General features: G+C 53.4%; 2 protein-coding genes across 4 annotated transcripts in view; one reads left to right on the top strand and one right to left on the bottom strand.

The window, feature by feature from the left end:
- The window catches only part of BLTP3A (bridge-like lipid transfer protein family member 3A), a 35,556-nt gene extending 25,942 nt beyond the window's left edge, over window positions 1-9,614 (top strand). Inside the window, exons 15-22 of one of the 3 annotated variants that reach the window (XR_011339053.1) lie at window positions 370-566; window positions 1,065-1,216; window positions 1,325-1,472; window positions 2,689-2,960; window positions 3,925-4,033; window positions 4,789-4,904; window positions 6,287-7,791; window positions 8,148-9,614. Coding sequence is in view for 1 of the 3 variants with exons in the window: in XM_069875939.1 (XP_069732040.1) it covers window positions 370-566; window positions 1,065-1,216; window positions 1,325-1,472; window positions 2,689-2,960; window positions 3,925-4,033; window positions 4,789-4,904; window positions 6,287-6,412 (1,120 nt within the window). In the remaining 2 variants the exon portion in view is untranslated. Of the gene's footprint in view, window positions 1-369; window positions 567-1,064; window positions 1,217-1,324; window positions 1,473-2,688; window positions 2,961-3,924; window positions 4,034-4,788; window positions 4,905-6,286 lie in introns of all 3 variants that reach the window. The other 2 variants (XR_011339054.1, XM_069875939.1) reach the window with 2 other exon arrangements.
- Window positions 9,615-9,891: 277 nt separating this feature from the next.
- Window positions 9,892-14,660, bottom strand: TAF11 (TATA-box binding protein associated factor 11). The gene is made up of 5 exons (XM_069875991.1): window positions 14,457-14,660; window positions 12,588-12,724; window positions 12,001-12,088; window positions 11,345-11,441; window positions 9,892-10,350 (listed from the first exon to the last, which is right to left on the bottom strand). Exons 1-5 carry the CDS (start codon window positions 14,658-14,660, stop codon window positions 10,220-10,222), a joined length of 657 nt encoding a protein of 218 aa, XP_069732092.1. The 3' UTR covers window positions 9,892-10,219.
- Window positions 14,661-15,501: the final 841 nt, after the last annotated feature.

Raw genomic sequence — 15,501 nt, forward strand, 5'->3', positions numbered from 1 at the left:
CTGCTGGCTCATGTTCAGTCGCTGTCAACCAACACCCCCAGGTCCTTCTCCTCCAGGCAGCTTTACAGCCAGACTTCTCCTAGTCTGTAGCTGCTCAGGGTTGTTGTGCCCCAAGTGCAGGACCCGGCATTTGGCCTTGTTAAACCTCCTGCCGTTGGTCTCAGCCCATGGATCCAGCCTGTTCAGATCCCTTTGGAGCCTCCCGACCCTCCAGCAGATCGACACTTCCACCCAGCTTAGTGTCGATCTTCATCTCCTGGGGTTGGTCTAAGTACACCCGTCTGACTTGCAAGCATTCGGAGTCCAGCCCCGTATCTGTATAACCTGGAGGCCGCGCTCTTTGCCTTTATCACTGTTGTCTTTTGATAGGGATTCTGTGCCCAAAGCAGAAGAGGGAGCGGTGACTCCGGGTGGGGGTGGCAGCAGCCGAATGCGTTTCTTCTCCATGAAGAGGACAGCGTCCCAGCATTCCTTTGACACCACGTCTGTGGACGGGAGCGGCCCAGAGGATGGGCTGTCGGTGGACAGCGATGGCAGTGACGGCTTTGTGATGCTCATGGACTCTGGTAAGAAGCGTTTGGCTTTGTCCTCCCTGTGCTCTTATTTCACGTCGGTGAACGCTTTCCTGCTGCGGGCAACCTAGTCACTTTGTGTTCACGTGGAGTTCACTTGCACCACTCCTTCCTTCCGAAGGTTGTGAGTAGTTCATCCACAGTGGCTCTTTCTGCTTTTATAGATGCCTTTTCTTCGAGATGAGGGGCATAAATGAGTGGGGAAGCTGGCTCCTGCACACAACTGTGATGTTTTGAGGCGTTTGACCGTACTGTAGATGTGTGCAGGCAGGGACATAACATTTAGGAAGAGTTTAGTAAGGGCTGGTTGGAAATACTGTGCACTGAACTCTTTTCATTTCAGCTCTGTATTGCTTAAGTTCATCTGAGGAGCTGGGGAAAGTTTCCTAGAGGATGGTGTAGGCTGAGAGGCCATGAGATTCAGGCAGCAGGACTTCCGAAAACCAAAAAAAACCCAACAGAATCGAGTTGGTTTTGTTACTTCCATTTCAGAACCCAGCCTGGACCCTCTTTCCTCGGGGAATCTTCCTCAGGTCCACAATGACACAGGCAGCAGAACAAGCCTGATGGCAGAGGACGAGGGTGGTGTGTCTCCTGAAATAAACAGCTCGACTTCACAGAGTGAAGACCCCAGTCTGCAGCTGGTCAGAGCTCTGTTCTTTTTTCACTGTGACGTTATCTCTGAGTGAATCTCAAGCAAACCGCACAGTGGTGTTTGCTTTAATAAGTGAGCTCATCGCTTGCTGTTTCAGGTGTCTGTCCTCGTGTTGAAGATGTATAAGTTGAACTGTGGCATAGAGGCACGAGGGGACGATTTGTCTGTTGCTTTACAAGTGATGAACGTGGTTCCAGAGCAACTGAACAATGTTGGAATGTGGCAGTATCTGCGTGGCTATCTGGGTAAGATGCTGCCTCTTGGAGTCTGCTGCTTCTGTAGCTGCACTTCGATAACTGATTTTTTTGCTGACCATCCTCAGGGAATCATCAAATCATGGAATGATTTAGGTTAGGAAGGACCTTAAAGCCCACCCAGTCCCACCCCTGCCATGGGCAGGGACACCTCCCACTGGATCAGGGGCTCCAAGCCCCATCCAGCCTGGCCTTGAACACCTCCAGGGATGGGGCAGCCACCACTGCTCTGGGCAACCTAGGGGTAGGGCCTCCCCACCCTCACAGCAAAACATTTCTTCCTAAGATCTCATCTCAATCTTCCCCCTTTGAGCTTAAAACCATTCCTTCTCTTCCTCTCCCTGCCCTCCCTGATCCAGAGCCCCTCCCCAGCTTTCCTGGAGCCCCTTTCAGCGTTACCGTTCAGTGAGTTTCGGGTTGAATACAACTTGTGAATGCTGAGAATTTTTCTGTTAGTGGTTCAAACCTGGTGTTTGAAAGATGTTTCCAAGGTGCCTACACAGTCAAACTCTGTGGTGCCTAATTATTGTCTGGGGCTTTTTTTTAGTGCTGCTAGGAGGCATGAAATGAATTCAAAGAGTGATTAAAGCTGTGTAGGGGAGACCCTGAGATTATTCCTGCCCCTGAGAATAGTGCTTCTGGGCTGGGTGCTTCCCCAGAGCTGATTATGAATTAAAAACAAACCATAAAAACCCCACCACATGAAAACCAACTGGAAAAAAAACCCCAACCCAACTGGAAAAAATGAAACCAAAAGCAACTGCAACCTGAAACCTGAAGTGAAAGCCTAGGCTTTCTCTGGCTGTTAGCCCTTCCCTCTGACAGTACTTGACTGTGGCCGCGAGGGGACATGCGAGGGGATACGGAGGCACCCGAGGCTGGGAGCGCTGAGGGCAGTGGAAAAGCTGAGCTCTGTCACCTCGGGTGTGAAATGAAGGCTCATTTACAGTGTGCTGAGGTGGTGAGAGGGGAGGGTGCGTCTCAGGGCTTAACTGCTCCAGTTCTGGCGCTCGCTCCTGTGAGGTGGGCTCTGTCGTTTGAAATTTGGATTCCTTTTGTGTGAAGGATGATTTCGGACTGATACCATTTGTGAACTTGACCCCATTCTGCATCTGGACAGCAGAGGGCTTTTCAAGATACCTGTTTTGCGTTCACATCTCGTTACCGATGCCGTCTTCTGCAGTGAGCTCTTTTCTTTCTCCTGTAGCTCTAGGAGAACCAGGGATAGAGAAGTCTCCAGTCCGTGAAGCTGATAAGACTCAGCCAGAAGTGTGTTTACGGCTGGAAGTAGGACCTGCTGCTGCTGCGCATTCACCTCTCGCTGTTCAGAACGGCTTCCTTCACATGCTGGTCCACAGCTACGCAGCAGAGCTCTTCATGTCCTCTCTCACCAACCTTGGCCCCTTCCTTGAGGATGAAATAATTCCAGAGGTGATCCCTATGGAGATAGAAGTTGTGGATGCCAAAATCACATTGAAGGTGAGTGTATTCATCCCCACAACTAGAAATTCCCTGCAGAATCATAGCCTGGGGGGCTCACTTGCAAGATTCTGCTTGGGAAACAACCTGATCCAGGGGAAAGTGTCCCTGCCTATGGCAGAGGGGTTGGAATTGGATGATCTTGAAGGATCCCTCCCAACCCAAACCGTTCTATGATTCTGTGAAAGGATACTCTGGGATTGCTCTAGGATTCTGCAGAGCTCCTGTTTTCCTGATGCTGTTTTATTTTGCTCCTAAAAGCTGCCTCAGGGATGAACAAGTAACACAATGGAATTGTTGAGTGATCAGATTGTGGAGAAATGGGAGCCTCCCCTTCGGATCCTCCCCCAGCTTTGTTGCTGCCCTGTTTGCAGACTCAAAGCAGAGAATTAAATACCTCTTCCTCCGAGTGCCTGTGTGAAATGGAAAAATTTTGACCTTTTCTGTAAGCATTTAGAGAATAAAGGATGAAAAACATTACGTGAGAGCAGGTTGATACTTGGGAGGGGGCACTGACAGAAGTTCTTGATTAAACCTTTTTGAAAGCAGTGCTCAGGCTCCACTGACAAATGGGAACCCGTCTTGCTGCACAGCAGCACGAGAATCTCCAGAATAAGGGATATAGGCTTTTTTTGGCCCAGGAATGTTGGCTAGGGCTTTGAAGCAGGAATTTGCTGGAGGACAACTGAAAGCAGCCTTTGGGGAGGTAGTTGCAGGCCTCTCCTCAACCTTTGTGATGGATGCAGCAGCACTTGGTTCTGGTCTGTAGAAGGGCTTTCCACATGGATTGAGACCCATGTGCAGCCTGGTGTGTAAGCCAGGCTTTTCCGTATGGTGGGTGACTTCGGTGAGCTCTGGCAGTCTGTGCCACTCCTCCCGTGAGGCTGGGGCCAAGGGGAATCCTTTGCAGAACTGCCAGAGCTGTCACAGCAGTTAATCTCTTTTTGGCTTTGTTTTTTTCCAGGATGACAGCCCCCGTGTCTACCCCACCTCCCCTGGCCCTGTTCCTATCACCCTGGCAGTAGATCACATTGTTGTGAAGCGCAGAGACGATGGGGTGTTCTACCTAACAGGTCAGCAACATCAGGAAACTTCTTTTACTCTCCCCCAGCACCCCCAGGCTGTGCTGGAAACAGAGTTTTCTGCTGTGCCTGGTGCTGGAGGAGGCTGGAGCTGAACTGTGGTGGTTGCTGCTGTGATGATGAGCTCTAGTGTGTCAGACTGTTCTCTGCAGTCGCTTCTTCACTGTGAGGGTGGGGAGGCCCTGGAAGAGGTTGCCCAGGGGAGCTGTGGCTGCCCCATCCCTGGAGGGGTTCAAGGCCAGGTTGGATGGGGCTTGGAGCCCCTGATCCAGTGGGAGGTGTCCCTGCCCATGGCAGGGGTGGAACTGGATGGGCTTTAAGGTGCCTCCCAACCCAAACCATTCTATGATTCTACCAGAACGGGCAAATCTGTCTTCAGTGCAAGGACCCAAGTGCTTTGGCTGCTCTGCTCTGTTCATCTCGGGATGGATGCATTCCTGTCCCTCTAGTTCAGGCCGCTTTTCTTGTTCAGTTTGGACAGCAAATGTAATACTTCAGGCACAAGAGTTAAATACCTAAAGCAATGAACAGGCAGCCTGAATTCATGCCTGACGTCTCCTTGAGGAGACATCAGTCTTCCCTTGCTTTGCTTTCTCCATTTTAAAATGGGAATGAAATTTTCCTTGTTTAAGAAGCAGGAAAAAAGAAGAAATCTGAAAAAAAAAAAAAGTCAGGTTATTCTTTTTGCCCTGAGATCCCTGCTGTATCAATATCCACTGCTGAGGGTTTTCTCTGCTGCTTTCCAGCTCCGCAAGACGAAGGCTCAGCGAAACAGGAGAAACCTGTGTCGGTTCTTCAGGAGCAGAAGGCCCCGGCAGAGTGTGTCTTGGCAGCCCCGGCAGCAGGAACACGCGGGCTGCAGGTGAGTCACTGCTGTCTGAGCAGCTGGAGAGCTGGCAAGGGGTGGAAAATGCAGCCCTTTGTCTTCATGTTTGTGGTTTCTGAGAGGTGTGGTGTGTTACAGATACCGGGTGCACACAAAAGCAGCCTGTGCCTCTTTTGACAGGCGCAAGGGTACCGTGCCCACCATAAACTCCCTTGTTCCCCTTCAGAAATCTGGTGTTTATTTTGTGATTGGCTCCATCTTCCCACTGTGTCCAGTCCCTTGCTAGAGAAATAGGAATTGGGGGGTTCCCAAAAAGAAAGAGACGTTTTCTCAGAGAAGAACAAGCCGTACAGACAGGGAGTTTTAGGTTCCTTAAAGTTTCTGCTATTCGGATTGAACTTTGTTTCCGTTTTGATCCATATATCTGGTATCCAGATGACTGGTTTGTTTTTAAATATGCAATGTTCTCTCATAATTCTTCCTGTTTGCTGCCGTGGTAAATTGATCACTTGCTATGGTTTAGTGGTTTAGTGGCAGGTAGGAATGGTCGGACTCTATGATCTAAGAGGTCTTTTCCAACCTGGTGATTTTATGATTCTATGGAAAAATAGATACCAAGGGAGCAGTGTGGCTGGCCAGATACAGAACTGGGACTTCGGCTTCTGTTTATTAGATGGGGACACATCATTCCTCATCTTTCCCTTTTCCATTTAGTGCAGAGACTTTCTCTTCTCCCCATCCACAGCACCTTGTGAAGCAGGGCCCTGACCAGAGCTGGAGCACGCAGACGTCACAGCAGCTTCAGTTAATTTTTTGGTGTTATTGAACTTCACGGGAACAAATGCAAAGGCTGAGTTATTGAGTAGAAGTATTCTGAGAGCCCAAGGAAAAACTTGTCCTGTGCTGTGAAACTGTAGTGGCAATGTTTGAGGGCAGAATTAACTTTGTTCACGGAGGGAATGTATTAATTTTGTTTATGGAGATAAGAAATAGGAATGCCAGGCATCTGCTTGCCTCGGGTATCGTATTGGGATATAAAAGCAGGGTGCCAATCAGAGCCCAAGTGGGATTTTTTTTCCCTTAATATGGTTACCTTCAGGCAGAATCAGCTGGCTGCTTTGCCGGAAAATCCTTGCCCACTGCAAGTCTTGTTCCTGTGCCTAGAAATACAGAGGAAAGACTTGGGAGAGGATAGTTGCTAGCCAGACGTCACTCACTGTAAGGACAGGTATGGCAGTCAGCAGGTATTTCTGCAACTCAAACTGGGTCACATCATCAGGGAGCTTTGTGGGCTTGTGTCACGATTCATCTCGGAAGCTTCCACACTGCTTTTCACCTCTGAGCAGAACAGTGGAGTCAGATCTGCCCTGCTTCCACCTTTGGAAACTTCAGGTTTGTTTCTCCTCTGTCTCTTGTAGCTGAAGGAGGTGCCAGAGTTACAAAGGGAGCTTCAGACCATGAAAATTGCCCTTGCAGAAGCCAACATGGACAAGGCTCGCCTCCTGCAGGAGATTAGGAAATACAATCCCCTCTTCCAGCTTTGACAGTCAAGGCACAGGCTGCGGCTGCTCCGGAGGAGTGGAGACCACCACCAGCACTAAGGCGGTCACTTGGATTCTGTCGCTGCTAGATGGCTCAGCTCCTGGAGACCGAGCACCTCTGAGAATGGAAACCAACCGTGACTGCAAAATGAACTTGAAAGAGGGAGAGAGGAAGGAACGAGGAGGAGTTACGTCTGCAGCCACTTCCCTCTGTCCTGGCAGTCCCTGAACCAGGGCAGTGGTCAGCGGGCACAGGAAAAGTCAGGAATTTGATGGGACACCCCATGTCTCTTCATCCGTGGGTGGCAGTGACAGCGTGCTTTCAGACCTCGCCCTCTGTGGTGGCATCTCGAGATGGTCCATCTTGGGGTTTCTGCTGCTCTCAACCTTCCTCACTATGTTCTTGCCCAACCATGCAGGCCAAAACACAGAAAGAGGAGGGCAGTTACTTCACCACATCAAGAGTGACAGAGAATAGGTACGTCAGGAAACACTGCTGGGATCTCTGGTGTGAAAATATATTCTTCCGCATGGAAAACAGAAATGTAGGAGGTCGGTGGGTGTGGGAGATGCAGAAGGGATTTCCCCACGCGGAGCTGTCGTGGTTTACCTGTTGTCAGCAACAAAGAACCACATGGCTGCTTCCTCGCTCCTCCCCCTGCCTCTGGTGGGATGGGGAGGGGAACTGGAAATAAAGAAGGTAAAATTCGTGGGTTGGGATAAGATAAGTTCAACAGGGAAGATAAAATACAACAGCAACGATAACAAAGGAATAGACAAGCTGGCTGATAAGGAATGCAAATCGCTTGCTGCCTGGAAACTCAGCCAGTGTGTTCCCAGAAATCCCCAGCTGAGCCACCCCACCACACTGCCACCCCCCTCAACATCCTGAGCAGGACGTACAGGTACCCAGTATCCCTTTGGTCAGCTTGTGTCACTATTCCATCAACAACAGGGTCAAGATAGTAAAGAAATTCCTTCAGACTTATTTTTTCCACTAGTAGTTTGATGTGTCAAGACAAGAGTTGGTGGTGGATTGGTTCCTGATGTGCAGGATCCTTAGCGCGTGTAAAGCAGGCGGTGATTGCTGCACCCCAAGTGCTCGGAAAAGGGACAGATTATCTGTGATCTTCCTTTATTAAGCAGATGGAAAGGTGGTTGTAAGACAGCCCTTGTGTTTTCAGCTCAACTCTCTCCCCAGATGTTTAACATAGTGGGTTTTTCTCTTTTCAATGTAAGCATTACTGCACTGGAATTAGTTCAGCCGAGGCAATCCAAGATCATAATCCCACTCGCTATGCAAGGAGCAGCTTCTCAGTGACAAGCCACGATGTGCTGAGGCCTGGAAACTACACAACGCAAGCCAATAACTTGGGAGTTAGGTGTGTTTTTCCCACTGTGCTCTTATCCCCCTGTCCCTCTGCTCAGCTCTGGAGCTGTCGGACGTCTCCCCTTAACTGGTGCTCCTGAGATCGCTTCAGTTCTTCGGTAGCTCCAGGGGAAACGAGGCTGTTTCCAGCGCTGGGCTGGATGCGGAGGCACTTGCTGCCTGTGGTTTGTGGAGAGCTGAGAGCGAATTCCTTGGGGTTGGTAGCTTTCACTGTGAAATAAGAGGGTTTGTAAGAGAGGGACAGCGATTGAAACAGCTGTCACACTGAAGAACATTGTCTTAGTTCTGTGTTTGGCTCCCTTAGAGTGAAGGGAGCTTTGAATAAGATCTGTTGGAATTGGTCCCCAGGCTGTGCCGCTGGAATCCAGCGTTCCTGCCACCATCTGATGATCCAGTGCCTAAAAGCAGATAAAACAGGGGCGGCGAGAGCCCAACCTTCCTCCTGCAACCCCTGGGAGGAGGTAGCCACAAATGAATTCGAAGGAGGCGCAGTCGCACGGGAGTGGAGCTGCAGGAATCTCTGCTGTGGTGCACAGTGCGCTCGAGCTCACCCCCCGGATGAATTTTGGGTGCTGTGACTTCTGCTTTCCCTCTTCCATGAGAGAGAATGACTCCTCCTCGTTCCTGTTGGACGCCTGTGACCTGTCCCTGCTCGAGGCAGCCTCTGCCAGGACAGATTGGAGGTGCTGCCTGCAATGGAGAGTGTCCTAGAGCAGCTTGTCAGGCCTGTTCGCTAGAGGAAAACGCACTTTAACTTTTCAACCATCAGCGGGCATTTCCTTCACCAATACTGCCTCGTGGGTGGAGTAATTCGGAGGTAAAAGCAGGGGATCTAAACTGCAAGTTCTCTTCCGTAGTGAATAAGTCTTGCTGTGAGCAGTCCTTATGGCAAGAAGGGAGGTGACAAAGCCTCTGTGCATCCAGACTCGCTGTGAATCCACCCCCCCTGCCAGCAGCTCACTGTAAGTACCATCCCCCGGCACAAAACCTACACGAGAAGTTGTTCAGCCAAACCTTTGTGCTTCTGTGGTTGCTCCCTCTTCCTGTGCGAAGCAAGAAATACAGGAATGCTTGCCTGCCTTGGCGGAATGCGATGATGTTCGTTCTTTATCTTCGCTAGTTGCTTGAAAACGGGAGGTTTGTTTCTTCTCTCTCACGTTTTCATGACTCTTGGAGTTGTCCAGCCTCACCTCCCACCAGGTTTGTTTCTTCTCTTTCATTTTCGTAAGTCTTTGAGGTGTCCAGCCTCATCTCTGGTAGGGAGCAGGGTGCCCTCTCACTGTGTCGCACAGCTCTGTTCTGCTCCCTCCCACGCTCGCAGACCCGACAGAGCTGGGGCCAGGCTGTTTACAGCAAATTCCTTGCTCCAGCAGCTCCCGTCAGCCGGGTTTGGTTAAGAATTAATGCACTTCCATTGTTTTAAGTACTAGTAAAAAGCACTGTAAAACAAAAATCTGCTTCCTTTCTATATAGCATCCGTGGGGGAGGACAAAAACTATCTCCACTGATGCTGATTAGCTGAGTTTATTGTTTGGAGCTTTTCATTTGAGGACTTTTTCTGTGTTATGATGAGAGCCACCTTAATCCTCTGTGTGACCGCGCTGCGGTTGCCCTAGGAAGAGCACATGGCCTCAGCCTCTGTTACCCTGTGTTAGGAGCCGTGAGCTCGCAGGGGACGACTGTATAGGGGGTAACATGCAGCTCTGAACCCCAGTTTGAGTTTTAGGCAGTATTGGAACTTTGTTGCAGTGTATTTCCACTCATGCATTTATTGGTTCTATGAACCATAATAAGAAATTAAACTTGTTAACCTCCTTACAGGCTCACGCAGGTTTTTTCTCCCCCTTTCCCTCGCCTTCACCTTGAGAATTGTCCTGTTTTCTAGAAGTAAAACTGGCTTTGGGAAGAGGAGCTGAGCGATGGCTTCAGACCTATCAATTCTCAGCGCGTTCCCTTGCTTATGCAAATGGAACAATGTGTGCCAGAGGCGAAGATTCGGGAACGGGTGTCTGGGGCGGCTGAGACAGATCATGCTGCTGCGCTGCCCCTGCTTTGAATCACACCATTACACGATTAATGCTTCCCAGCAACATCAAGCTGACAATAATGAGTTTAATGTATAAAAGAGAGACTTCTGTACACAGGCACCGCTCCATCACTGCCAGCAGGAACTGCGGCCTGGTGGGTAAACGCACTGAAGACTGTGAACTTTCCTACCCTTGTGCTGTTGCAGCGGAGGAGCCCAAGGCTCCAAGGCAGGGGTTGGGCTCCTGCTGAGTGCTTGGATGGCAGGAATCCCTCCTGCAATCCCTTAAGTCTATGCATGACGCTCCCGACAGTCCCATGGCTCTGCTGTAACTGCTGCGAGGTTCTCACAGCTTGCGGTAGCTTCTCTCTTGTGTGGCTGCCGCTGCGACGCCTCAGTGGAAGATGATCTTCTTGTACTTGGAATTCGGGATCTGGCCTCGTGACTTGAGCCTCCTGACTGCCTCTCGCATGTGTTTGGGCTGCAGGGGGGGCAGCTCCCCCCACTTTTCACACACGTCCAGTGCTGAAGGAGAGAAACCAGAGAGCTCAGTCAGTACCCACCCTGCCAGCTTTAAGGATAACTTTTTTGTGTAGGGTTTACAGCTCACATGTTGTTAACACACACCAATGAAACCACTTTGCACGCTTCTCTGAAAGAAAAGTCTCTTCGGGGGCCATTGATACCGGACCAACATAAACTGCTGTTTAAACCCCTCTGGTTACTGTGGAACGTGCTGGTTTGAGTCACACATGGACTTAAGATCCTAAATCTGCTCCAAGGCGGGCAGTGAGTTCTGGGGCTGTGGACTTAAGGGCAGGTTCTTTTTTATCATTTACAATAAGCATCATTCATGCCTCCTGCCAAGGACATGAAGCAATTAATGACACAAAGCAATTAACAACAGCAGTGAAGCTGCTTATCCAAACCACGCCAGGTAATGCAGTGGAGAAGCTGCATCTCCCCAGTGATGCTGATCCTGGCACATCCAGGCCACGTTTTGCCTGTACAAGCTCGCATCAAAATCGGAATCACTGCCTCCTCCAGCCCAAGTGGAGCAGGGACACAGCTGCGTCAGCCTCCCAAAACCCTGTCCCAGAGATCCCAGCGCATCCCAGAAAGGAGGAGAAATAACTGTTTCCTCTGGGCTGAGTTTGCCCACAGCAGGATTAACAGCAGATCCTCACTGCCTGCTCACAGGTTGACTTAGAGCAAGAACTTCCATGTTATCCTCATTGGAAAGGATAAAACAGGAGGGCATCACTGGCCTCTGCTGACTCGTGGGCAGCAACATGGATAGGATCAGGGGGACAAGGGCTGTGACACCGTGTTTCACCCCTCTGAGCGCTTCCCTTAGCGTTCTCTGCTGCTGGAAGGTCAGAGCCCCCTCCAAACAGCAGGGAAACAAGACTGGGAACCACGAGGTGTTCAGTCTTGTTTCACACCCTGCTCTGCTGTGAGCAACGCAGTTACCCCCCTATTCTTAACTTTATACTCAATAATGACCTCTGCCACTCACCTTCTTCCACCACCTCCCCAACAAAGACTTTGGAGATGCCAGACATGGCGATCACCACGTTCTGAGACACGGAGGTGCCGGTGATGGACTGGATCAGCTGGGTGAGAGAGAGATGAGTGAGCTGCGCACGGCGACCGTGACACATTTCAACTCATTTACCAGTTTAAGCCTGTCAAATATCAACCCCGTGCTGTTCTGCCCCTTCAGCTTTTGAATTCAATTGTGCAGCTTTGGGCCTGCGCTGGCTGGAAGATTTTAGGCTGTTCTCAGTCTGTTCTCAGTCAGCGGCAGCCCCTGTTCCTGCAATTCCTTCTCCTCTTGTCCCATGGCCACCCAGCCCACTGCTGGGTTAAGACAAGCTCCTATTTCATAGAATCGCAGAATGATTTGGGTTGGAAGGGACCTTAAAGTCCATCCAGTTCTGACCCCCGGCCATGGGCAGGGACACCTCCCACTGGGGCAGGTCGCTACCTCAACCCCATCAGCCCTGTGAGGGCACCGAGATGATCCAGGGAAAAGGATCTCAGCCCCAGCAGCTGAGGAACAGCTGGAGAAGGGCGCACACAGAGCCAGCTCGTGCTGTGCAGGGTTCAGTGAGGAGCAGCCGCTCGCTAAGCTCTGGTTGTGTTGGTGACGAGGTGTTATTGAAGCCTTACTCGTTTAATGGCAGCTTTGGGGAACGCAGACCGGCGATACATCTCGTATCGGTTGAGCTGTTCTTCGGAGAAGGAAGAAACCAGGATTCTGAACAGGAGAGAAGTGACGGATTACAGCAAAATGAAAACACAAGTCTGCAGCAGCCATCCTGGGAGGCTCTTCTACCACCCCAACACTGAGTGGGAAGGGGAAGGCAGCGCCGCAGCAGGGCACAAAATTATTAAGGTTGGAAAAGGCCTCTCAGCTCCTCCAGTCCAACTGCCAGCCCAACCCCACCACGTCCCCAAGTGCCATACAGTTTTCTAACCCCTCTAGGGATGAAGAATCCACCATTGTCCTGGGCAGCCTCTGCCAGTGTTTCACCACTCTGTCAGTGAAAAAATTGTTCCTAATATCCAATCTAAACCTCCCCTGGTGCAACTTGAGGCCATTTCCTCTTGTCCTACTGCTTGTTACATGGGAGGAGGTTTGTTAACGGCTGGGCCCGCTCAAGAGGGATCCGAGATGGAACCGCAACCAGCGTTACTCACAGGCTCACAAACCCATTGAACGTAGGCCCCCAAGTAGCAGCTCCCCCCATACTCACTGCATCTTCTGGATCTCGTCCTCATCCACCTTCTGCTTCTTCTCCTTCCTCTCCTTCAGCTCCAGCTTCACCCTCTTTGCCGCAGACTGCAGGCTGGGGTCCTCCCCATCCACCACCTCCCCCTCCGCGCTCCTCACCTGGGTGAGAGCACAGCGCTCCCTGCAGCCTCCCCACAGTCCCCTGGGCTCTGCAGACACTGTGGGTCTCGCTCACCATTCCCCACAGCCCCACCCCCGCTCCCCCAAGACCCCACTCCCTGCAGTCCCCCCCCCCATGCCTCACTCCCCGTTCTCCACAGCCCCCTGCTCCCCACAGTCTCCCCAGGCCCCACAGCACCCCTGGACCCTCCTGCTCCCCTCCCTGCCTGCACCCCCTCAGCCCTATTTCCTGCAGCCCCCCTGGACCCTGCTCTCTGGAGCTCCCCTGCTCCCCACAGACCCCCAGCCCTGCTCCCCCCAGCTCCCCGTGCCCCTCAGTCCCATTCCCCACAGCCCCTATTCCCCAGATCCCCCCAGGACCCCCAATTCCCCAGGGACCCCAGCCCCACGCCCTGCAGCCTCCTTGACTCTGCTTACCCCCTTCACTCCCCAGAGCCCCCCTGGGAACCCCTGCTCTCTCCAGCCCCCTGCTCCCACTCCCTTTGCCCCTTCTGTTCCCCCCCCCAATTCCCTGCTCCCCTCAGCACCTCTCCCCCCCCATTCTCCTCCATTACATCCTTCCCCTCGAATTCCCCCTCTCACTCCCCTCATTCCCTTCTCCCTTTGTTACCCCCGTTGCCCTCTACCGCCCTATTTCCTCTCACTCCCCTCTTTCCCCCTCATTCCCCCCACACCCCTCATTCCCCTTCTTCCCCCTCAGTCTCCCCCACTCCCCTCATTCCTCTTCTTCCCCCTCATTCCTCTTCTTCCCCCTCATTCCCCTTCTTCCCCCTCAGTCTCCCCCACTCCCCTCATTCCTCTTCTTCCCCCTCATTCCCCTCATTCCCCCTCATTCCCCTCCTTCCCCCTCAGTCTCCCCCACTCCCCTCATTCCTCTTCTTCCCCCTCAGTCTCCCCCACTCCCCTCCTTCCCCTCCTTCCCCCTCAGTCTCCCCCACTCCCCTCATTCCTCTTCTTCCCCCTCAGTCTCCCCCACTCCCCTCATTCCTCTTCTTCCCCCTCAGTCTCCCCCACTCCCCTCATTCCTCTTCTTCCCCCTCAGTCTCCCCCACTCCCCTCATTCCCCTTCTTCCCCCTCAGTCTCCCCCACTCCCCTCATTCCTCTTCTTCCCCCTCAGTCTCCCCCACTCCCCTCATTCCTCTTCTTCCCCCTCAGTCTCCCCCACTCCCCTCATTCCTCTTCTTCCCCCTCAGTCTCCCCCACTCCCCTCATTCCTCTTCTTCCCCCTCAGTCTCCCCCACTCCCCTCATTCCTCTTCTTCCCCCTCAGTCTTTCCCACTCCCCTCATTCCCCTTCTTCCCCCTCAGTCTCCCTCACTCCCCTTCTTCCCCCTCACTCCCCCTCAGTCTCCCCTTCTTCCCCCTCATTCCCCTTCTTTCCCCTCAATCTCCCCCACTCCCCTCATTCCCCTTCTTTCCCCTCACTCCCCTTCTTCCCCTTCACTCTCCCTCAGTCTCCCCTTCTTCCCCCTCATTCCTCTCCTTCCCCCTCAGTCTCCCCCACTCCCCTCATTCCTCTTCTTCCCCCTCATTCCCCTTTCTCCCCCGACCAGAGCCCCCTAATTTCCTTTCTCCCCCTCTCCCCTGATTCCCCCTTTCTCCCAGCAATTCCCCCCCTCTCTTTTCTTCCCTCACTCCCCCCATTCCCCTCACCCCCCCATTCCCCCCGCTCCCCTTTCTTCCCTCACTCCCCCCGCCCCCCCAGCCCCACCTCCCCATCGGCCACCGCCTCCGCTCCGCTCTCGCCGCCCCCGCCGGCCTCTCCCGCCTCCGCCAGCCCCTCGGGGGCCTTGGGCTCCTCCTGGGCTGCTGCTGCCGCCGCCGCAGGCCCGTCCTGCGCGGGGGCGGCGGGCGGCAGGGGCTGCTCGGAGCCGGGGCCGCGCTCCTCCCGGGCCGCCTCGCCCGGCGCCGCCATCACGGAGGGGGCGGGGCCACCGTGTGGGCGTGGCCAGAGAGGGCCGGTGGGCGGAGGGGGCGTGGCCAAGGGGAAGGGGGGCGTGGTCAGAGTGGATGGGCGGGGCCAGCCCCATAGGGGCGTGGTCACGTGGAGGGGCGGGGCCACAAGTAAATATTGATGCGAAGGGGGCGTGGCCAGATGAGGTGGGCGGGGCCATCACGGGTAGGTGTAGCTGGGAGGGGGCGGGGCTAAGTGGAGGGGGCGGAGTCAGAGGGGCGGGAAATGGGACCCGAGGAACTGAGGGGGGATCTCAGGGGACTCTGAGGGGCTGGGAGGATTCGGGGGGGCAATGGAGGCACTGAGGGGGGATCTCAGGGGACTCTGAGGGACTGGGAGGATCCGGGGGGGCAATGGGGGCACTGAGGGGGGATCTCAGGGGACTCTGAGGGGCTGGGAGGATCCGGGGGGGGCAATGGGGGCGCTGAGGGGGGATCTCAGGGGACTCTGAGGGACTGGGAGGATCCGGGGGGGCAATGGGGGCACTGGGGTGAACTCAGGCGATTGGGGGAACTGGGGGGAAGTCAAGAGGTGGGGGAAATGGAGGGACTGTGGAGAACGCAAGGGATAAGGGGTTAAAGGAACAGGGGGGATTGGGGCACTGGGGTGAATAGATGAACTGGAGAGAAACTGGGGGTGACTGGGAGAACTCAGGGGACTGGGGGGGAGCTGGAGGCGCTGGTAACTGAGTGGAACTGGGGTAACAGGGGTAACTGAGAGGGACTGGGGGGCCTCACGGGGTTGGGGAACTGAAGGGGACTGGAGGGACTGGGGGTGACCTGCTGGATCAGTTTACGGGGGA

Source organism: Phaenicophaeus curvirostris, chromosome 24 (assembly GCF_032191515.1).
Source record: "Phaenicophaeus curvirostris isolate KB17595 chromosome 24, BPBGC_Pcur_1.0, whole genome shotgun sequence".
Taxonomy (NCBI): Eukaryota; Metazoa; Chordata; class Aves; order Cuculiformes; family Cuculidae; genus Phaenicophaeus; species Phaenicophaeus curvirostris.